Source organism: Pelmatolapia mariae, linkage group LG7, assembly GCF_036321145.2.
Source record: "Pelmatolapia mariae isolate MD_Pm_ZW linkage group LG7, Pm_UMD_F_2, whole genome shotgun sequence".
NCBI classification, from domain to species: domain Eukaryota; kingdom Metazoa; phylum Chordata; class Actinopteri; order Cichliformes; family Cichlidae; genus Pelmatolapia; species Pelmatolapia mariae.
The window spans coordinates 7,693,705-7,718,303 of record NC_086233.1 but is presented as its reverse complement, the minus strand read 5'-3'; the positions used below and the strand labels follow the sequence as shown (position 1 = coordinate 7,718,303).

The following is a 24,599-nucleotide window of genomic DNA, read 5'->3' as shown; positions in this document are numbered from 1 at the left end:
GCCTCTCCTGTCCTGTAACCTTGCTTTGTTTCACGAATGAGCAGAGGAATGCCCAGATGGGTGACAGTGAACTCGCTAACCCTGGCCATCGGTCTCATTACCGTCACACTGAAATCTTCAATATCATGGCTCTTCTTTGTTTATTTACTGTTTATGACGTTACTGCTTTGGAGTAAACTCACTGCATCTGACGCTCTCCTCGCTTTGTACTGGAAGGGGACACTGGCAGCACTAACGACGCATAGTTTATTGGCAAACCCCTGTCTAACTTACGGGAGCTTGCTAACAGAAAGCTGTTAACCAAACACATTAGTTAGCCTTGTGGCTAACCAGCTAACGTTAGCCAACTTAGCTGTTCCTAATATTGAATTGAGGACAGTAGGTTCCGAGGTGGACACCAACAGAACTTGTTGTTTTCCAGTGCAGTGTTAGTTGAAATATTAACGCTGTACAGTGCTACAGCAAACAGGATAAAATGGCATTGTTTTCTGTTTCTCGTGTGATTTCAGAGCAGTGTTCTAGAAGTCTTTTCCAATCATTTTTCCGTCCACCTCCATTCAGATCTGCGTGCCCCGAGCCTAACAACAGTTTCAGGTCCAGTTTCTAGCAGGCAACAGAGGTGCTGCCGTGAGAGAGGAGGCCTCTGCGCATTACATTAGGCCAAAATGCACCGTTCTGGTAATAAATCCGGAGTATCGACAGGCTCTGGCATTTTAACGTTAACAGCAACCAGACGGTTCAGTCAGTCTTTCATTCAGATGGATAAAAGCTGACAGCAGGGCTTTTAGCCGTCTCAATTTAGCAACCACCTATATCAAAACAAGGTGACATCCGTGTGACGGCTTCTGTGCTGTTCAGACAAACCTCCCCCCCCCCCCACCGCCACCCACACCGCCACCCACCCACACACACACACACACACACACACCCACCCCAAAACAGGAAAACACTACAAGACTTTAATCACACACTGTGAAAAATTCCAATTGATAGGCTACTTTGGGCCCCGTGTAGAAGGTGAGAGGATACAGGCAAGATGTGTAATTCAAAATTAAGGTTGTGCAATCCATTTTGTGAGGTTTATGGAGTGGTGGTCCTACAGTTTGTAAATAGCAGGGAGGGCCTCTTATTTGTAGACTCGGGCCTAAAGCCAGATACAACCGCAGATCATTTAATGCATAATTGATCAGGTCCCTGCTGATGAGCAGTTGAATATGAGCTTCCATTCAGTTTATCTGTTGTGTTGAGAATGTTGATTTACCTTTTGCTATAATCAGTGCTGTTAAGATCATTGTATTCTAGTCTAGAATTACCTAACAGCTCTGGCACTGGCTCAAAGTGGTGTATTGCTGAGGATGAGTCATGCCATTTCTTGTTGAGGTTATGTTGGACATTGAGTCATTATGTCTATGAAAGGTGCACAGATTCAGTGACACTGCACTATTGTTAAGGCATGACATATAAATAGGTTTGTTCTGGAGTGTGTGAGATATTTTTTTCTGCTCCTGGTTGTTCCTGCTCTGTTCCCTCACCCTTGTGGTTTGGATGCTATTTTGACCAGCGTGCCAATTTTCTCTGTTCAAGGCCATGCAGTGTCTACCTAGTCCTGCTGCGCACTGACAGAGATTAATCCTCGCAGCCTCAGCAGCAAGATAGATACTTAAACAAACTTAATGATTTTGTACCAATAAATGCAGCAAATGGTGTTAATTTTTACACCTCTGCAGATGCAAAGATAATTTTATCATTAATTTAGAAATAAAGAGAGGGTTACAGTTGCATAGTAGGAATAAATCTAATGTTCTGTAACACACCCTATAGTGTTTTCTTTGCACTTTTAAACTATTACACATATAATAAATTCAGCTGCACCCTGATGAAAGACCAAGCTGTTGACTAAGGATTTTGTTGGAATACTAATTGTTTTGCTGTAGATTTATGTTTTATGACTTACAGTAATCACAATGTCTGTGTACCAAGCAAAATCTTAATTGAGCAAAACTTTTCGCAAGCAAATAGTTTCAAAAAAGTCAACTAATCATTTCTTTGACCTGTGAGAGAAGCACTTTAGTATATACTGTGAATAACCATAACAGGACTGAAGTGGAACTAAAAGAATAGTACGGGATTTCAAATTCACGTACTTTTCAAAATTTAGTTGAGCAAAAGGAAAGCATTTATCTAAATAGGAGCATGATTTTTATTAAGGTTTCATTTATTTCAAACTGCAACCCATTTTTATGAGCCATGTTGAAATTAAAGTGCACATATAGAGAAACCTACAGGCTGCACTAGATGCTGCTGTGGAATAGTCACAACTAAGGCCTCAGTCATTCTCTGTTGTGTACAGACACCAAAAGCTGGAGTAGTAATTGCTGTTATACTTCTTTGAAATCAGATGATAATGACATTTACGTCACTTAGACCCTGGCGTACCCCCCCCCCCATTATAACATAAATGAACTGTGGTGTATCACATCTTTGTTAAGCTAAGTTCAGTTCCTCTAGCCACACCCAAGCCTGATTACTGCCGCACCCATTTTCAATCAAGAAATCACTTAAATGGGACCTGCCTGACAAAGTGGAGTAGACCAAAATATCCTCAAAAGCCAGACATGCCACGATCCAAGGAAATTCAGGAACAAATGAGAAACAAAGTAATTAAGATCTATCAGTCTGGAAAAGGCTATAAAGCCATTTCTAAAGCTGTAGATCTCTAGCGTACCACAGTGAGAGCCATTATCCAAAAATGGCAAAAACATGAAACAGTGGTGAACCTTCCCAGGAGTGGCCGGCCGACCAAAATTACCCCAAGAGTGCAAGATCGACTCATTCAAGAGGTCACAAAAGAACCCAGAACAACATCCAAAGAACTGCAGGCCTCACTTGCCTCAGTTAAGGTCAGCGTTCATGACTCCACATTAAGGAAAGAGACTGGGGGAAAAATGGTCTGCATGGCGGGGTTCCAAGATGAAAACCACTGCTGAGCAAAAGGAACACAAAGGCTCGTCTCAGTTTAGCCAGAAAACATCTTGAAGATCCCCAAGACATTTAGGAAAATAATTTGTGGACTGGTGAGAAAAAACTTAAACTTTTTGGAAGTTGTGTGTCCCATTGCATCTAGTGTAAAAGTAACAGCATTTCTGAAAAGGAATATCACACCACCAGTAAAACAGGGTGGTGGTAGTGTGATGGTCTGGGGTTGTTTTGCTGCCTCCGGACCTGGAAGACTTACCGTGGTAAATTGAACCATGAATTCTGTTGTCTACCAAAACATCCTGAAAGAGAATATCTGGCCATCTGTGTGACCTCAACCTGAAGCGCACTTGGGTTTTGGAAGAGGTCAGTGATCCAAAACACTCCAAGTCCACCTCTGAATAGCTTAAGAAAAACAAAATGAAGGCTTTGGAGTGGCCTAGTCAAAGTCCTGACCTGAATCTGATTGAGATGCTGTGGCATGACCTTAAAAAAGGTGGTTTATCATGGGAAACCTTCCAATGTGGCTGAATTAAAACAATTCTGCAAAGATGAGTGGGCCAAAATTCCTCCACAGTGCTGTAAAAGACTCCTTGGCCATTATTGCAAACACTTGATTGCAGTTTTTGCTGCTAAGTGATATTAGGTTTAGAGGGCAATAACTTTTTCAAACTATTGTACACGAACAGGTGTGTGGCAACCACACCCATATGGAAAAGAAATAGAAAAAACGTATAAAAGACTTGCATAAGATGTGGCCTACTTCATATAGTGAATCATATAAGGCTTATATGATTTACTCATGAAAGTGGCCACTTTCTCATTACTTTCATATATTGTTTTAGTAAGTATCCAAAACAAGTTTCATTTATATAATTTTTCAAGGGATCTTATATCTGTTTTCACTCTTGTATGCTTTTCATACAAGTTTCACACAAGGCAGATACAAACTTTAGAAGATTTATATATATCTTTTCCATATGGGCATTCTTCCTTGAACTTATTCCCATAGTCACTCCTCACCACCCTGGTGTTATCCAGAGCCCCAAAAACCTAAGATGACATTACTGTTTATAGTTTGGTTGTGTGCATAGGTGGATTTGTGCAGATTTTTGTGGAGGCATACACCCTGCATACTTTACTAGACAAAGGCCCTGGGTCCACTGTACAAGGACCTAATTGCTCATAATTGCCCGAAGAGCTGCTCCTACAGGACAACTTGAACTAGCAAAGTCTATTAAACACAGTGCAATTTTAGTGGAAAATCACAAGGAAAGTTACTGGAAGATACAGAAGGTAGAAATCTTAGATAAGAGTTCATCAAGGATACACTTCGCCATCATTTTCAGAGGTTATTTGTTATTGCACTGTACATTTGTGCAGTGAGTCTACTAAAGGGTCTACTAAAGGTTTTATATTGTTTGGTTTGTATATTTGGTTTATATTTATTTGATCTGCATACTCAGATATTTAAATACTTTTGACCTATTTTGAACTGACACTTTTAAAGACAAATTTGTTGGTATTTTCAGAAAGACCTAATGGTTTGTTTTTTACATTTTGATTTAACTTTCGCTAATGCTGATTTTCTGATTCAACTCAGAGGTTGAAAACTTTCAATTGTCTTCTTACGACAGGTGAGATGTAAATATTTACAGCATTGTTTAGTAATAAAATGAGTATAATAGCCTGCCAAGCATCATTATGTTACATGTTTCAGAGCCTATATTACGCTAACTTTTACTTGTTGCCATCACGATGAAGTCATGGTAATTGGAATTGGCCAAAGTGGTCCAAATTGAGTGCCATCATAATTTTTTTGAAATTTCCAAATGCACCATGAAAATTGGCACATCTATGCTGCCCAAACTCTATGTATGACAGAGTTGGAGAACTGGCTCTGGCTCAGGAGGTTTAGCAGGTTGAATAGCTGGTTCGTTGCCTCCTTTTACTCGTTGATGTATATTTCATTGAAGATCTCGGAATGCCGGCTGCTACCAGCCATGAAGCCAAACACATTTATGGTAAATCTGCTTTGTCAGTGTGTGCTAGAAATTGTGCCACAAACAAATTTAAACTCTAATATCGTTTAGTTTTGGTTTATTGCCTAAGAAAGAAAGGTGTAAATTCTCTAACGACTGTAACAAAAGTAAAGTGAGTAAAGGAAATGTCATTTAGTCACCATCTGAACTTGGTTAAAAATGGATAGAAGATGTGTAATAAGACATAACTGAAAATAAGTGTGTATATATATTACGATATGTGGGGTTTTTTTTTTTTATACTTTTGGTCATCATGCTTCAGTATGAAGTTGCATCTATATGTAAACTAGACACCTGTTGCTTTCAAACTAGAATTATAGTGATTTGAAAAAGTCTGAGTAAGTTCAATCCAGTGGTTCAGTAGCTTGTAGAACAACAATACCTTAAAGAAATGTTTCCTGTTTTAGTTCATTCTCTAATATCTAATATCAATTTCTAATATATACAACAGAAATGAATGCTCCAGACCAGCAAACTGCCAAAACATCTGCTTTCATAAAGATGTTCACGCTTAACGATTAGTTAAACCAGTTCATTTGAATAGCAGGACTTGGCTGCTACTTGCTCTCCTAGTTCTTAGGGAACGTCAAGGTTGTACTTGGTTTTTCTGTAGAGTCATAACTGCCTGTTCTGGCCTTACTTTGGAGCTTTATATGACTGGAATACCACAGTCATGCTACTTTTTTTAAAAAATTCTTTAGCATAAATACAATTGTGAGATACAGAACTCAATTGTTAGGCTATAAACAAACTACACATCAATTGCATGACGTTAATATAAACACTACTGAGAACGTGTTTTTAGCGTGATCAGTTGGTGCTGAATTTCCCTGAAGTCTCTAGCCTTATTTAGCCATTTATGTGCTAACACATGTTCATGTAATACCTTCAGTTTACTTCTGTGTTTTAAGAAAAAATGTGAAAATATTTAAAGCATCTCGTTATCATATTTGCAGCATCTAAACAAAAATCGGATCCAGAAAATGGAACCAGAAATGAAAAATCCTATCTCATTTATGAAATTTTAAGACTCATTCCTGCAGCACACTAGGAAGGACGTGATCTAGATACAGGCTAAAATTTAGTTAGTTTCCTTCTCTGCTCATGCTCAGCTTCTCCACCAAGTTTTGTTAACTTTGACCTGCATAATCCCGCTGACAGAAAGGTAGATAAATCGCAATGAAAACATACCTCTGCCTCAGCTCTTATCTAGGCAGAAGACACATAATTAAAGTTCAGAGATTAACGTTTTCAAGGGATAAGGTAAAGCACTGACACGTGGCCCTGACCTTTGTGCTGCATTCATGTATTGTCAGTAGAATCGCAACAATGTTGTTATCTCATAGTATATTTGTAGTATATTGCTAACTTAAGACAAACAGGTTATAGCATCTTTAATTTGAGATTTTATTTAACTTTAACTGTATGAGATTTTATCAGCATTCTCATCAGATGGGAAATAAAGTAACTTAAAAATCCTTAATATCACTGACTTGGAAAAACACCATTTCCAGTTTTCCATCTATTATTAACTAGGCCATCATATCTCTTAGAGGCCACAGTGATGAAGTGCTGCTGTGTAGCATAATCTGCCTCAGGGAGACCAAAACAGAAGATACAAACCTTTTAGCATAAGTGCCAGGTGTATTTGTGCGCACAAACAAGTAATATGTAGCCTCGTGCTGTATGGCCACATGCCCAAACTGTTGTATTCACTTTTGTTTTGACTGAAGTATTTTCTTAGTTTAGACACATTTGATAACCAATGTATTAGTCTCTACCAGTCCAAAAAATTGTAGTTATTTTTTAGTAAGTTAAATAAGAGATGTAATCAAAGAGTCTGAACAGCAAAGCAGCTCTCAATTCATTTTTTTTAATACCTAGCAAAGTCTGTAGCTTAGTAGTATCATAACTGAGTATATGGTGGTGGTGTTGTCAGCTAGGATCTAATATAAATGGCATTAATTCCCTCATGAAGTCATATAAGAATTTTTGTACTTCCTCATACTATAAATAAATCCTCTAATTTTATTATGATGTTGACATAGTGATATGGACTCGTCTGCTTCTTTTGACACTGTGAGGCATTTAGCAACGTGTTGCTTTGGTCTTTGTTGTGCTTGCTATTATTGAACACATAGATTTTGCACTTTGCCTCTGCTAGTGGTCAAAAATACACCCTGGAGGCAGACTGCTGATATTCTAGTAAGCAATTAAGGCCACACAGTGCTGTGGGTGAAGAGGAACAGGACATTAACAGTTGATCCTTGAACTCTCGTGGAGAGGTTTAAAGTCGCACAAAAGCAGAAATGTCTAATACTGCCAGGGCTTTAATATTAAATCACATGGCCTTTCATTTAAATTTGGTAATGGCTTTACAACACTGTTACACTCTAAGTTTCTTATCTAATACAAATAAAAAACCACAACGGCCTAATCAGCATGAATCAGCATGAATGCAGAATTATAAACCAGACATTTTGGTTAACAGTAGTAACCATCTCACATACCCATTTATGTAGTCCCAAAGAGACCTGCTGGCCTACTGAGGTCTAAAATTAGACTACTGGCTGACACACACACACAAACACACACAGGCACGCACAGGCACGCCAGTCACATAGTGGATTTGTGGGTCAAAAAAGATGCAAAATTGAGTGTTAGTGAACGTCCTGTCACTTTTTGCTTCCTAAAAAACACTAATGGGCTAGCATATGTGGATATTTTATATAGTGTTAATGTAATTCAGACTCTAACATGCTTTAGTTCATTATCAATTATGGCACTGTGATCTTTTAATAGTGTCATAGTTGCATCCTTATTAAAAAAATATAAAACAAATATCATTAAAAGAGTTAGGATCACAGTTAAAGAGGTGTTGTTACTGTAAACCTATACAAGTGATGCTATACTAAGAGTATTTTACAGAGTATTTTTTGAAAAAATGAAAACACATCGAGCCAGTATATTTCTAACTTCCTGTTCTACTCTATAGTATGTATAACTTTATTTTAGTGACCACACTTATGTCCCCCTCACACACAACAAACAGAAACAGCCTCAAGGTGTCTGCTGACAGCCAGCTGCTTCGTTTAAGGTTACAGTCTGTCTACATTTCATGCACACACAGAGCTCTCAGTGACTTGTTATGTGTGGTGACAGGTGAGCTCAGTCAATGGTGCGATTACATGTAACAGAAAAAGATGCACATGCTTACTGTAGAGGCTAGATTGCAGTTATACAACAGTACAGAACACATTAGTCTCTCTCTCTCTCATGACCCAAGGGATTGCATAAGCAGCCATCTGAATATAGAATGACAGACAGTAATATGTGTTGTGCTCAAATCTAATTGGTCCAGACACAATACATGAGCCCTGTGACCTCATTGTCTACATCTTTACCAGACTGTGTTAAATCAATGCCCTGTATAACCTATTCATAGAAAAGTCACCTTAACAAAAAGATGAATGTTATTTGAGAAATCCACGCGTATCTGAGCATAATCTGAGCCTCACTGATCACTCAGCCTTGTGGTGCAAGCCCAACACAGCCTTGTGGAAATGTAGGGGGAATAAATAAGAAAACTGATGCCAGTTAGGTTAGTTATCAAACCTACAGCTGTTTCTGTTGCCATATTCAGATTAGATGAGCTTCTTCTGAAAAGCTGCCTTTGGTCTTCATCAAACATGTCTGCCGTTACTCTGGCCACACCACTCTGTCTTTTGTCTGTTCAGAGCACATTATTGCAAAAGACCTGGGGCCAGATGCAGAAAGCTCTGTTTATATTACCAACCAAAACTGTGTGTATACACTAAGGCAGATATGAGCATACACATTCATTTTTTTTGTCATATTTATAGAGATGTGCCTATGCATTATCCAGTCCTCCTCACACAGAAAAAAAACCCTTAATAAAAAGACATTGAAAAGACATTGAAGAAAGCTTTGATGTCTGAAGAATGCTGAGATTAGGTTAAAAAGTTGAAGGTGAAAAGTCAGCTTCTGAGGCTGTTCAAAAGACATTTACAAAAAGACATCCTTTTACATCTAAATCCTTTAAAAGGTTTAAAGGTTATAAAGGGCACTCTACTTCCACAGTGCCTCGGACAATCTACAGATTTGGTCACAAAAATAAACATAATTTGGTCAACTTTTAACAGGCCGCGTTTCAACCAAATGTAGATGTAAACCAGTGTCTTTTTAAAGGCAATTTAGTCCATGGGCGATGTCCATGGATACCTGGTGTTTGGGGGTGGCCTTTTGTACACTTCTACCTAGTTATTTATCTACATTTGAAAACGTCATTTGCACTACAAGTTAGTAGACTATATGTTAAATTTAACATCTAGTCTAAGTTAAGTTTATTTGTCAGTGTTTTTTTCTCTTGCATTAAAAGCCAGGTTTTACTTTTTATATGTTTTTTGTTTGTTTTTTTGACCAGATAGCAAATTTATGACTAATTAGACTATGAAAATACTAAGAATCCAGGTCAGTGCTACTGCAAGCAGATGCCATATCATGAGACTTTGGTAGAAAATCAGGAGTCAAATGCAAGCCCAGTGTTTCTTTGTTTTTAAAGTCCTTTTTGTATTAGGCTACCATATTCTTCATGTACACCTTGTATTTCTCTTTTATCAGGTCATGGAAAGAACCACAAAGATGCAGCATCAGTGCGAGCCACACACCCAATCCCTGCTGCCTGTGGGATCTACTACTTTGAAGTCAAGATTGTCAGCAAAGGTCGAGATGGGTAAGCAGATGCAACTTTTAAAACCTTGGTGTTGGTGCCCTATGTTACCATGGTAACCTGACTTACCCCCCCTGGGTCATTCATAACATGTTCAGTGTGCCCACGCAAAAATAAAATTGCAGTAACTTTGTGTATTTCCTGTTGTTAGTTTTTATTATATTCTGACTTTAAAGCTTAGGTCCATGAATCACTGCACTGGCTGTTTTCTGAGGATATTATCAGAGGAGTAGGGTTTTATATATGTGTGTATATGTAAAACCCTGCCTCTTATTGTTTCATATTAAAGAAAAAATAGCCAACTCTAATAACTTGAAATAAATTACATGAATTCGATTTTTAAACATTTAATTTGATGGTTATAAACATAGTATTTTTTTTATGACAATCATTTGTAGCACTGGTGCAAAACTTGTCAGTAACAATGTCTTTGTTCCTTTTTGTCAGTTTTTTGCATTTACACCTGTTAACTTGGTTGTGCAAAGTTTTTTCCACCTTGAGTCTGTATCAAAACAGCAGTCTTTGTATCACTTATCTTATTACTGTCCAAATCCTTTGGTGTCACGACAGAGAGAGTTGCATCAGTGGAAAACTTTGGGGTGTTTTTGTTCATCTGCTGTACCAGTGAAAATAGTAGCCAGCCTTAAAAGTACAGTTTTAGTAATTATCACTGTCATCTAATGTGAGGGACTACACCTGAAAATTGTAGATCTGTGTTGCTTATAGTCAAGAGATTCTTCTTAGTTGCCCTAGAATTACAATAATTGGGTGTCATTTCCAGAATTAGGAAATATGGAACGTTTTGAGCCCAGACTGCCTCTTCATCATGGCCCTGTGGGAATTGATTATTTAATCAGAACACACACACACACACACACACACACACACACAAGCCCGTTCAGCTATCTTAGTGAGGACCTTCATTGACATAATGGTTTCCCTAGCACCTTACCTAACCCTAACCATTAAAAATGAATGCCTAACCCTTACCCTAAACCTAACCATAACCTAATTGTAACCCTGACACTAAAACCACATTTTGAGCCTCAAAAAGGCCTTCAAACTTGTGAGGACCGGTGAGTGTGTCCTCACAAGTGACTGTTGGTTCTCACAAGTATAGTAGAATACAGATTTCGGTCCTCACAAAGATAGCTAGACAGGAACACACACACACAGTTTCAAATTGATACATTTTTTTTTAAAGTACTAAAAGAAGTCTATTTCACCAAGCGTATCTTCCTAGATAAACTGGGTTTGGAATTGTTTGCTTCAGCTTGGCAGCTAGAATAGGTAACGTTGTGCACTGTTGCTGAAAAAGTTGCCACATGGAATTTAACAGCAAGAAAGTTCCTCCAGTTTAGTTCTGTTATTCCAGGACTCTTTGGAAGGACCTGAATGGCAAATTTACTTCTACAATATGCAAAGATCTTTACTGTCAAATGAGGCCATACAGCACAAAATAGAGTCATTGCCTTTCAGCTAAAGCATATTCAGTGATTGCTGAGGTTGCTGATGAGTAAGTGTTAGGTTAGTCTCTGCAATTATTTTGCCATGTGGTTAAATGTCTGGCTTTCAGATTCTCTTTTGTGACTTGATTGGAGCTGAAACACCTCTCCATTTAAAAAATTCAAATTGCACAATAAACACTCCCTATTTCCAGTTAAACAGCTAGGCATACAAAAGAAGTGATGCAAAATGTGTTTGTATGGCTTTCATTTTTAGGCAGCTAGAGGCTGCATAATGTGTCATGGAATGCCACGGGAATAACGTGTACTCTGTGTATACATTTCAAGTTACACCCATAAGCTAATAAGTCGTTTTGAAACTTAAAAATAAGCTCACATCTCGGGTCTCAGACAGTACTGAGAAAAAGCCCTAAATTCAAGAATTTGAATTCATTAGAATTTCGTAGAGATATCTTGATTGTAATTTTCTTGTCCAAGTCCAGATTTGTATTAGTGTAATCTGAAAATACTCATTTTTGTGATTCTAGTTTTCTTTGTAAGAACTGACAGCATATACAAACTTTTCTTCAATGCGATTTCCAGAACAAAAGAAATGATTGAACTTTCCATGCAGTAAGTGTAATAAGTTACATTATCTTCTCTCACTGAGGCAACTTTGAAATATAAAGTGCTCTAACACTGGAAAGGGGATCAGATAATTAACTGAAAATGAGTTGCTGCTTATTTTACCAGATAACAGGATACTGGCCCTTTTACCTTTTTCACTCACATTAATAATTTCACTACCTTGACCCTTTGACTGCTAAGATGTGGATAGCTTTAGCTTGTTTTTTTGTTGTCGTTTTTTTCCACACTGGTACCCTACGGACTCTACTTTGGCAGATTTTGTGTCTTCATTGACAGTAAAGAGCCTTCAAGCTAACAATATGTTAGCATGTGACTCTAAGTGTGCATGACTATTTGCCTTGAGAAATCAGAGGGTCACCTCCTGATCACTGATATGAGCCAATTCCAATCCCTGGGCGGTTGATTGGTGTATCTCTACAGTTTTGTTGGGCTGCAGCCTATAAGTCGATGATTTGAGTCATCAACTGGATCAAAGCTTTTGTTTACAACTTTTTAAACCAGTCTAAACTGGTTTAAGCAGAAATCACATGGACTTCAATGCTCTTTATTCCTTCACTTTGAATGAGGTTGCGTCATGTGTAGTAGAACTAAGCTGTGGATCTGTTGCTTTGGGTTGCTTCAAGCTGCTTACACTGAAACTAAATAGAACTCCAACTTTTTATTCGCCGCCGTAGATGTAGATGAATTAAATCACATTTACTGAAATGCTCTAGTGTAGCAGTTAGCCAATTGAATGACATAATGAAAATATTCTGAGAGAGTTCAGTGGTTTGTTTTGCAATTCACCATGAAAAGTCAGAGAATTTGGTGTTACAGTGAATCTTTAGCCTGTTGCATTTAATGTTTTTTCTTTATTTTTATGACTATTTACATTGTAGATTCTCACTGAAGGCATTATAATGTAGTAAACAAAAAAATAACTCAATGTGAAATAACTCAAAACATGTTTGATATTGTAGAGTCTTCAAAGTAGTGATCCTTTGCTTTGATTGCTGTTTTGCACACTCTTGGCATTCTGTTGATGAGCTTCATAAGGTAGTCACCTGAAATGGTTTTCCAACAGTCTTGAAGGAGTTCCCAGAGATGCTGAGCACTTGTTGACCCCTTTGCCTTCACTCTGTGGTCCATCTCATCCCAAACTATCAGACCATAAAGGTCTGATTCGAGCAGTCTCCTCTGAACAGTTGATGTAGAGATGAGTCTGCTACTTGAACTCTGTGTGGAAATTATCTGGGCTCTAATCTAAGGTGCTGTTAACTTGCGATTTCTGAGGCTGGTGACTCGGATGAATTTATCCTCAGCAGCAGAGGTGACTCTTGGTCTTCCTTTCCTGGGATGGTCCTCATGTGAGCCAATTTCGTCGTAGCACTTTTTGGTTTTTGCAACTGCACTTGGGCACACGTTTTTTTTTTAGTTTTTTTTTTTTTTTTAGCAATTTTCCAAACTGACTGACCTTCAGTTCTTAAAGTAATAATTGCCTGTGGTTTCTGTTTTTTTAAATACCTTATTTTTGGCCGTTTTCGGCTTTATTGTACAGAGCAGTGAAGAGTGATGGGAAAGCAGATGGGAGAGAGAGAAAGGGGAAGACCTGTGGTAAAGGGCCGCGGGTCGGACTCGAACCCGGGCCAGATGCTTTCCGCCATGCAGCACCGCTCATCCCTGTGAGCTAAACTGGCACCTGTCCTTTACTTAGCTGATTGGTTGTTGCCATAAAATGAATTGTAACAGTTGTCAAATAGGGCTGTCAGCTATGTACCAACCTGACTTCTGCACAATACAACTGATGGTCCCAAGCCCGTTAAGAAGGCATGAAGTTCCACAAAGAAACCTTGTCAAGGCACACCTGTGAAGTGAAACCATTTCAGGCATAACTGCATCATGAAACTCACTGAGAAAAGGCCAAGGGTTTGCAGTGCTGTGAACAAAGCAAAGGGTGGCTACTTCCAGAAATCTAAAATATAACACGTTTATTATCAATTTTTTCTTTTTCTTTGCTACAGGCTTCATATATTTGACTGGTAGTCCATGTATAATCAAAAAATGTTTATTATCATAAATATCAATAAAAGTTGTTGTGGGTCATTTAATTAAAAAAAAAATATTGCGCATATTTTATAGCACGAACATTGCAGTGAACCATTGGTAGCATGCCTAGAGTGGCAAGCTATACCACTGCAGAAACTTAAGGCTAACCTATTTTGCATGAACATAAAATTGAACACTAATAATTAAATGAAAGAAGTGAAGAATATCTGTCAGAGGTAAAGGAAACAGCATAGGTAAAATAAATATAAATAGAGCCACCGTAAAAGACTACTTTGTGTTATTTTAGTTGCTTCAATGGCTTAGTCACTGGTTACTGGTTTCATCATCACTGGTTATTACAAAACCTTTCTTAGCCATATACTAGTGGAATGGTAATTATTAAACTCTCTTTGGAAAAAGCTTTTTTGGTTTTAAAAAAAGTGCTGCTGACTTTATGCAGATTAGCCACATTAATCTAGAAAGCAGAGAGAGGATTAATTAACATGGACACTCAACTGGTTTAATTCGACTGAAAAATGATTGTAGAGAACTGACTAAGAATAATCTTGTTTTTATTTGGATTTCTCTCTTCAGATGTTTTATTTGTTGTAGGTTGTTGTGCTGCTGCAAATTTCCCCAGTTTTAGATTAAAATTTATGTCTACGTATTTCTTTTTCATTATTATTTCATTACTGTGATAAGTCATATTAATAGATTTGCATGTTAGCCCTAGCGGCTGTGTGTGTGCGTGTGCGTGTGCGTGCGTGTATGTGTGTGTGAGTGGGTGTGTGTGTGTGTGTGTGTGAGTGCATCAGTCTTTTTGTTCATAGCTTTGGTGATGAAATATTTCTGCATCTGTTGGATGGAGTGTCAAAGTTCTGTGCAGATATTTTTGTTCTCATCTTTTGAAGATGAAACCCGCTGATGTATTCCTTTAGTCTTTTTCATTATATATTCCAATGCTAGATAACAGTCAAATCAATGCAGACATAAGTGAGAGCTGAATAACTTTGGTGACCTCTTAATTTTTTATATTGTGCCAGCATCAGGTGCATTTTAAGTTTACCTGCTATTATTGTTGAGCACAAAAGCTTGCTATGACAAAGTCCAGCATCACAGAGATGCTAGCATGTCTATGCGCTGCAAAGCTTTGTTCACACATGCCCTGCAGCCCTGAGTTTTTGTAGACTTGACTGATGTGTCTTTTACTCCTGTTACTTTGTAAATGTAACTTATTTGAAAAGCATGAAACATTTGAATAAGACCAACCATGTGGCCCAAAGCAGGCATTTATTACTGATCTTTATGTTATTACTACTTTGTAATATGCCAAATGGATTCAAGTGGCAATAATGCTGACTTGTTCAAATGAGTAAAAAGATTTTTTGCTGTCATTTTAAGCCGGTCTACATGAAAATGATGCAGACCTACTGCTTATCCTTGTTTGCCACTTTGGATGTTTCAGCTCATGGACTCAGTAAATCACGATGACTAGTCAGAAGAATTTGAAGACACTCTACTTCTGCCAACCCTCATGAGTATATGAGCATCAGCTCAGAATTTGCAAAGCTAGCTGGATTAAAGATTTGAGAAGAAGCTGATCCGAGTGTTTAAATGTACTGGACGCTCAGTAATGACATGTAAATCTAATTTTTTTGTCTCTTGTTGTGTGCAGATACATGGGCATTGGCCTGTCTGCTCAGGGAGTCAACATGAACAGACTGCCTGGTGAGTACAACGTGAATAATGTTATTGTATTATAACCAGTAGGAGGATGAAAAGATAGACATTTTTTTTAGATATACTGATGAATATATTATAGTCAAGGTAGCACAGTGGTGCAGTGGCTAGCAAGAAGATGCAAGGTTTGAATATCCTGCTCTGAAATTGTCTTTATTTCAAAGGCATGAATGTTAGGTTGATTGATTGGTGAGTCTAAATTGGCAGAAGGTGTAGTGGTGTGTGTGGTTGTCTGTCTCTTTACTTTAGCAATGGACCAACAACCTGTCCAGAGTGTACTCTGCTTTTCACCTTGAGACGGCTGGGATGGGTCCCAGCTAAGATGCATAACCAGTTAGGAAAATGGATGGATGAATGTTATAGTGGGCGTATAGCTGTCAGAATATCTAATGAAAAGATGGTAGGCCTACAGTTTAGGGTCTGTGTTCGGAGTAGTTAGCAAAATAGGGTTAAATAAGGAATCCCTAGTTTACTCAACAACCCAGGGTATGGCAAGAGCGTCATCATGCCATTGTTCACCAACAACATTGGCTTGCTGATCTGATGCCAGCATTTCTGCCACTTAGCAGTCAGAGTGGACGGGTGCTTTGGCTGGCTGGGAAGATGAACATCCTGCGTCACTCTTTTTTTGTTCCATTTTGATTACACACAGCACAGTCCACTCAATACAATGAAGCAGCTACAGAGGGGCTTTCCAAAACCTTGAACCTTTCTAATTACTTACTGGCGAACAGCCTTAACCCCCAGCCCTTACAGGCTTAGATTACAATCAAAGACTGACACTGTTTACTTTAGCCTTGTTTCTATTTTCTCATGTATATTGCAAACCCTGGTAAAGGGTTCATTATTAGGAGATTGAGATATTTTTAGAGCTAAAGTAGCAGTGGAGATAATGTGGATGCATGTGTGGAGGGAATATACTAAAGGTGGATGAAAGGGATGAAGAAGAAATTGATTTTTGAGGATAAATCAGAAGCTGGAAAAGTACCAACATTTCTGAGATGCAGGGATGAAAACAGGTGGAGATGATGATGCTCAGGGTTTCTGCCGTAATTAGATGCAGTTTGTCTGTCGGCTGCAGTAGAGAACATGTCAGGACATGTTACTGAGCTGTCATACAGATCAGTGACAGATGACGTGGACTTATTGCACCCTCGTGGTGATCCACCTATTACTTTATAATGACAGATTGCTTGGTTTGTATTTTATGTAGAGTTTATTTTTGGTCCAGAGCCTTAGCCAACACCCAGTGAAATTACTACTATATGCAAAGATTTCAATGACTGTGTTTTGTGTCAATCTAAGGGTGTCCTCATAGGCAGTTTCACCTTACATTGTGTATTATGGGGCTTTCAGATAATAAAGAAACTGCAGTGATTGGACCTTTTTTAAAAAACATAAAAAAAAGTGCTTCAAGCATAGACAGTACCATTGTACTCACGGCAAACACAGAAATCCCCCGCTGGTTACTCAAAAGAATGCAGGTTTAAAGCATTTGCGTCTTGGCTTCACTTTTTCGACACAGAAGATATATCCCATTTTTCATGTTCAGACCAGTCTTGTCAGTGACCCTCTTCCAATCACAGGTCAGGAGTAATGTGTATTCCCCGACTGGTTGGTGAGTGTTTGCTGGAGGTTACTGACTGAAACTGGTCACAAAGATGGTGCTGCACCAATAACCTTCTTTTAATTGATGTGTTCATTAGCAGATTGTTGTGATTGGCCATAGTTTGCATGGAACATGCTGACTTGTCTGGCCAACTACCCGCCAAGCCACGGTGGAAGTTTAAAAAGTGCAATGCAAACCAAAAACAGAGAATGCTTGCCTTCAGAGTAAAAGTTGTGCCTTACCACTGCAACCAACACATTCCAAAATGTGCAGCTTTTACTTTGAAAGTGAATGGTTACCCCAACCACAAGGAGGCTTTCATTGATTGATAGCCAGCAACTTCCAGTAGCCACTTGCCAACCAGTCAGTGAATACACATTTTTCTCTACTGTGAATGCTGAGCTCATAAACTGGTCTCTAGGCCTGTGTGACTGGAGGCTATTCTGTTTGTGGCTTCAGTGCAGTGGTTATATTGTTACGTAATGTACATTTCTGGTCAGCCCACAATGAAAATCATCATTACTCACTGAATTTTCCACCAGTTTTCACCTAGCTTAGTATTTATTTCTATCAAGAAGAATTTGATTCCTACAATAAAGATGAATAAATTTGTGGAGAATTACACTTGCAGCTTTAATGAAATCAGTTGTTTATAAAAATCTCCTACTCAACAAATCAGTTGTCTTACACTTCTGCTAACTTTGTTTACATGTGTGAACAGCTCAGACAGCGGTCACTTCTATTATTCAGAGAACAAAGGTGCTGCTATAAAGATTTAATAAGAAACAAGCCTTTGTCTGCTAACACATAAACATTTTATTGTCTAAATGTTGTACATAGACGGTAGGCAATGCATTCATATGGGAGGTCAACATATCAGTTTTATTCCTTGTCCTCCACTTTTCCACTGAATTATTTTGTATTGTTTTGTTTTATCTGGACATGTGTTAATGGTCCAGCAACCTCCGGTGACACAGGAGGAAACATAGTGGCCACTTAGCTGCTGATAACCTCACTTAAGCCCCTTCCCTCTCCCCAGCCAGTGAGAACATGTATGTGCTTCCACCAATCATATCCTGTGGTTTTCAGGGCCCGTGTGGGGCTATTTGCTTATTGAATGGTTAAGATCTGTGCAGTGGCTGAGGTTTGTGGAATGCTGTGGAGGCTGGTGGCAGCCAGTTCAGCAGAGTCTAGATGCACACATACACAAAGATCCCTCATTCTCCTCTCTTCTTGATTCACATGTGTTAGACGTCACACAAAGGCCCGGAACAATGTGGAAAAGCGTCGCATGGATGGATGCTTTTTTCACAACTGGTTACAGATCAGTTATGAAAGTATTTTTTGTAACTAGGATTTTACTACAGATGGTGTGTAGCCCTGGTACACAGATTACTGATGATTGCCTTAACTCGGACTAACTCGGCGTGTTTGTGTGCCAGTGTGTGTTTGTCCCAAACTGTGGAGATTTATCTCCGTGTGTCCTGGGCTTCACTGATTGCATCTCTGAGTGTTTATGTTTGTTCCCACTCATCCGTGCATCTGTGCACACTTTCACAGCATGCTGCACATGTTGTGTGTGTGCTGGTGAAGTGTATAATGTTCTATATGTGCTGTGAGTGTATATGTATGGTGATTGTAAAGGTGTCTTTGTGCAAAGATGTTTCTGTTATTTTAATTTTGAATGGAGACAATATTAGACATTCCAGCTATTATAATGCAGTAGAACTGAGCCCACGAACTGCAGCATCCAAAATGATCAAACTGCTAAATGTACACCTATTTGTCAAATACTGAATATGACATCCTTAATCAAGGGAGCAATTATTGCAAGGTTGTTGTATTTAACTTTTCTAGTTTTTGCTAGTAATGGCAAAAAACACCAAAATCAGACCTGTGAAATTGAAAATCTTGCACTCAGAAATTCTTCTTGAGTTAAAGTTCTGAAGTGTTATGTAAGTTCCCTGTGAGGTGGAATTACCATCATAAATCATAAGATTCAAAACTAAGTTTTGAAAGCTATGGTCTTGAAATTGCTATGCTGAATAGCACACTTTCCTGGTTTCATTTTCCTGTTAAAACTCTGTCTGTCTGATGGGGTGACCCGATGGTTGATTGTCTAGGGCACACACCACTTTCTAAAAAATGCTCTCAGCAGCTGACTCTCTGCTGAACCTTTGCTGCATGACATTGCCCTGCCTGCTTTAAAAAAACCCCCACACTTTTCTAGTCTGTCTCTGCTGCATCTCTTTAATGAAAGGCAAAGTGCTAAAAAATATCTTAAAAAAAGAAAACCTGTCAGATGTACCAGAGTTCAAAGCTGAAACTGAAGATTCAAGCATCTCTGAAAAGTCAGTTAAAAGAGCGAGTATTTCACGCTTGTAAAGTTTCAGATCTTTGAAGATGCATCGTTATAGCACTGCAGATATTCAAAGTTAGGGGGGTTTTTTTCAGAGAAGGAGAGAAATTTTAACTAGGGCCAGAGGAAAAGCCCAAGCAATTTAATAAATATATGTTTGTCAATTGGTTTCTTTTTTTAAAAAAAAAATTCTTAACTGTTCAGAAATGAAAGTAAAACCAGTGTTGTGTAGGTATTACTTATGTCCTCACCGCTGGCAGGAGCTATCTTGGGTCATGTGGTTCTGTGGTTTTCTTTATATTACAACTGTGGATGTTCATTTTTTATGGGATCTGGAACCACACATAAATCATATATTATTTTCTTGTTTAAATGTAAAATATTCATTTTTATAAAATTATTGGATTATTGGATTTGAAATAAATTTAGTAAAATGTGAGTTCACATTTTACTCGAGTAAGTAAAAAACTGGGGCACTGCGTAAAATGTTAATAAAAACAGAATACAATAATATACATGATAGAAGATAGAAATTATATCAAATGTTTAATGATACCAACACATCCTTAAAACTTAGGACGGGGCTTTGTTTTCCACTGTGTAGCATCCCCTCTCCTTTTAACAACAGTCTGTACACATTAACTGAGGAGATCAGCTGCTGGACTGAAGATCTGGACTGTAAACAAGTCAATTTTTCACCTGGACTCTTCTACTATGAATCCAATATGTGTCTTAGCATTGTCTTGCTGAATTATGAAATACCTTCCCTGAAAAAAAAAACACATTTTTAGATGGGAGCGCATGTTTCTTTAAAACCTGTATATATCTTTCAGCATTGATGTCTTTCCACATGTGCAAGCTGCCAATTCCATAGTCAGTAATTCATTTCCACAAAGTCAGATATAGGTTTTGACCTTAGTGCTAGTAACAAGTTGGATGGTCATTTTCCTATTTAATCGGAAAACATGGCATTCATGTTTCCAAAAATCCAAATTTTGTTTTTTCTGCTCGTCTTTACATCTGTGAAATTCATGCCAATGCTCTATTACACCCTATCATTTTACTGGCCTCTTGCCAGCTAGCATAGTTAGTTGCCCAGGTGCCCAATGTTTTAGGGACATGTTGCTGCCATCATTTTCAAAACAACCTAATATTTTTCATGAAATAATAACATATCTCAGTTTAATTTTTCAGGTTAATTTTGATGTGTTATAGGTTTATGAGATCTGCAAGTAACTGCATTCTTTTTATTTACATCTTACACAGCATCCCAGGTTTTTTTGGAATTATGGTTATACATCAAAAATGTAATAAAGTACTGTCCTTGTGTATGTGTTTGTGTGTCCTGTGATAGTACAATGTTCTCCACTGCTGACCTCTGTGCCTGATCCTGCTGTGGAGGCCTGCCCATTTCATTAGCATGTTGGAGCAGTGAGCCTGGCTTTAGAGGCAATATCCCTGTCAGCAGATTAATCTAATACCTCACCACGCACACGCACATGCACAAACGCACACGCACACACACGTGTATATACACATATGCACAAAAAACACACGGAGGGACAGAGGACAATATGTGCTGTGTAAGTTGAAAGAAATACTCCAATGCACAGGATACAGATACAAAGATGCATGTCCAGCTGAGCCTAATACTTTATTACATGCTCACAGATACACATATGCACATACAAGTATGCATCTAATATCTCGGCTCACCCACGACCTACTTTTCCTAACCCTGCTTTGCTTTTTGGCAACAACAAGCAAGCTGCAAGTGAGAAGAAACACAACAGAGCTGAAGCTGAACACAGTCCGGTTCAGGTCACTTTCAGGGTGCTCAGTTCAGGGTGAGCCATTCATGCAAAACTTAAGGTTTCATTGAGTTAAAGTCAAGGTCTGATTGTGTGAAGTTTACCGATTTCCCTTGTGCCATAGAAGAATACTTACATATAACTTTAGATCAAGTCTGTGCGATTAACCAGGCATTTGTCAGCTCATATGAATTCACTCGGGCAAAGAGGCGGTGATCTATGTAACTTTCTCACTCAGACAGTATGAGACTGCATTTTAGCTTTGGAAGAGATACAGGAATTAATAACAGATCAATACTAGTATCATTTTATTTGTCTTAGACAGGCAGGATAATATAGACGTCATCCTATATGGGCGTTTTACATCCTCTCAAAGAGCGGTATAGAATTATTTAGGTTAGACTGTACTGTATGGTGGTTGCTTCTTGCAGTCTGTAGCACTCCATACTGTGCCAAGCTGTGTGTAAAGCATATGCTTTTATTTTAAAGGGTCATACAGGTTGTTATTGCCTTGGTTTATTGGCTTTGCTGGTCCCACTTTTGTCAGTTATACTGTACCACTTTATTTTATTGGTGTTTACTTGTGTAATGATTCCAAACAATTTCTGGTGTTTCCTAGAAAGAACAGTGCAGTGTGTATAAACACGTAAAACATAAAAAACCAAGAAAATTTTTAATAGGAATGTACTGAAGCACATTTTCAGCAAGTTGTCCGGTAGCACACTGGGTTAACTAGTGCAAGTTTATCATCTAATAATTCTTATTGAATAGTTAGTACAGCTGATAACTGATGTGCATTGACAACCTCATCCATGGTAGGATCAATTGTACTCTTAAATTTCCCTCAAAAGGGGGAACTCATCAAAGCAGTCTTCTAATAAATTAAGGTCATACAACCGTCGTTACTACCTCGTACCACATCTGTGAAGCATCTGTTTTTATTTTATTTTATTTTTTTCAAAATAGAAACGCTGATCTCCAAGTCTTCATTCTGAATTATGGACTGGGCTGTGCCACTTCTCTTTCTATTATCCTGGTTGTGAATGAAGTAGAACAAACCACTGTATGAAATCTTCAGGTTTTCTTGGGCAATTTCCTACAGGGAATACCCATTATTTCTTAAAACATGTCTGATTGATTTAAACAAAAAGCTGCTTTTTTAGGAGCATTTTAAGACTGTAATCAGACTCAAATTATAGTTTTATCATGAAACACTTGCATTGCTCTCCTGATATTTAGACTGTAGTATTGACTGTAGTATTTTTCAGACTGATCCCAAACTTTTTTTAAGCAATATTTTAACTGCAAGAACTTTGCTGGTAAAGTGGGATCCACGGTGTATTAGAGATAAATGGGAAAGAGTATTTTTGAACAGGGCAGCTGTAGCGAGACAGGAACTAAATGGAGTGTCTTAGAAGGATGCAAGTCATAACACGGGTGCTTTAATACTAGTTGTAGATATTCATCTATACAACTGTCACGCTGGAGGCTGTTTTGAGAAAAGTGAATGTTTGACAATTACAAAATAAACAGATGACATATGGGTAGCGTTAACATTGATAATAGGTTATGAAATACCCAAGAACCCTGCGGTGCTGTGTTGGGCTACACACGAGAGCTGAGGAAAGATACCTTGTCTTAGTTGCAACAGAAGAGGCAGTCTTGAGCAAAGTGGGAGTAACTGTCTGGACATTACTGATGAAATAAATGATGTGGAAAGACACACAAAAAAGTGGACTCCCTAGAAAACCCATTGCAATTGCAATTTAAAAACTATTACATGTGTAATAGTAATAATAGTTTTTAATAAAGGTTTCTGTAAAGTGTCCTTCACATATACTTTTTAGTGTTTCTTCTTGAATATTCTGAAAAACTGTGGAATATAGATTTACAGAAGTCTATGAGGTCAGCTGTAGACACACTAAAACATTTGGTTGCATGGCTGGGGTACTGGATCCTCCCAAGTGGTCCCACGATGAGCCTAGAAGGCATAAGATGTGTCTTTTTGTGGTCCATAACAATGTATGTCAGCAACTGCTAGTCAATTTTAGTTTAAACCATCTTGTACTTAATATTTGATTCAGGATTAACTTTTTCATTCTGTCATTTGGCACTATTATTTTTAGTGCTAGCAAAACTATCAAGTGTGGTTACATTATCCTCAACTGTAAATTCACTGCTAATTAGCAAATGTTAGGTTTCTAATTCAGAAGCCTAAGATGCTAAATGATTATAAATGTAGTTTGAACCTTGTGGACATAGCTATAACTGTTGATGCTGTGTCACAAGCACATATTGCTTAATCCAAAGGGCTCTCAAGTCCAAATGAATCAGTTAATTGGAATGTAACCAACTGGTATTTTATTTCACTGGAAACATTATTTCACAATGGTCAAACAAGAGTGTATAAGAGGGATTAGGGATCAGTCATGCCTGTGTTTTCATACCAGAACAAGCTGTATTGACTGTCTTCCCCATCCCTAGGACTCAAGTAGATGGCTTTTCTTTGGAAGTTTCTTAGCATGTTATTAGGAAATTTCTTGGGATGCACTGATACATGGGTCAAATATCAGTAATGGCTGATATTAGCCTTATTGACTGATATCAGCGTATAAGATGGTATTTACTGATAACAAAAGCAGATACATATCTGTTGTGTTAAATTTTCAGACTTCGTTGACTTGATACAAAGGATAAAAAAAAAATCTTCAAAAATAAAGAAGCTGAAAAATAACATCGGTTTCAGCTTTGGCTGTTGTTTTAAGCACCGTTATCAGCCTGGAATTTAACACTCTGCTTATCTGTAGAAATTACGGATCTGTAAAAACTTTAAAAATATCAACAAATATAGTATTTATTGCACTGTATGCTAAGTTCTTACTCAGCTGCATTAATAAGCTACCAGTGACTCACCTTTGTTGTATACACATGCATCACTACCAGCAGGAACAAGAAATTGGTTTATGTAATTAGTACATCATGAGATCTTCCTCTCTTCCCCTGGTGCCCTTTAGTCTTCTGGTCCAGTCTCCTGTGCTGCTGTTCCTGTTGGCAGTGACTCACCAGTTTCTTTACACAGAAAAGTCCTCCTGCTGGCCATCCGGGAGGACGGCCTGCAGACTCAGAAAGTGTCAGTTTTTATGAGCCGCCTTGTAGGCAGCGGCAGTCAGATGGGAAAATTTGAGTTGCTGAAG

General features: G+C 38.2%; 1 protein-coding gene across 1 annotated transcript in view; it reads left to right on the top strand.

The window, feature by feature from the left end:
* Positions 1 to 24,599, top strand: part of ranbp10 (RAN binding protein 10) — a 38,054-nt gene that overhangs the window by 543 nt on the left and 12,912 nt on the right. Inside the window, exons 2-3 of the mRNA XM_063477714.1 lie at positions 9,660 to 9,771; positions 15,562 to 15,614. Coding sequence (XP_063333784.1) covers positions 9,660 to 9,771; positions 15,562 to 15,614 — 165 coding nt within the window. The remainder of the gene's footprint in view (positions 1 to 9,659; positions 9,772 to 15,561; positions 15,615 to 24,599) is intronic.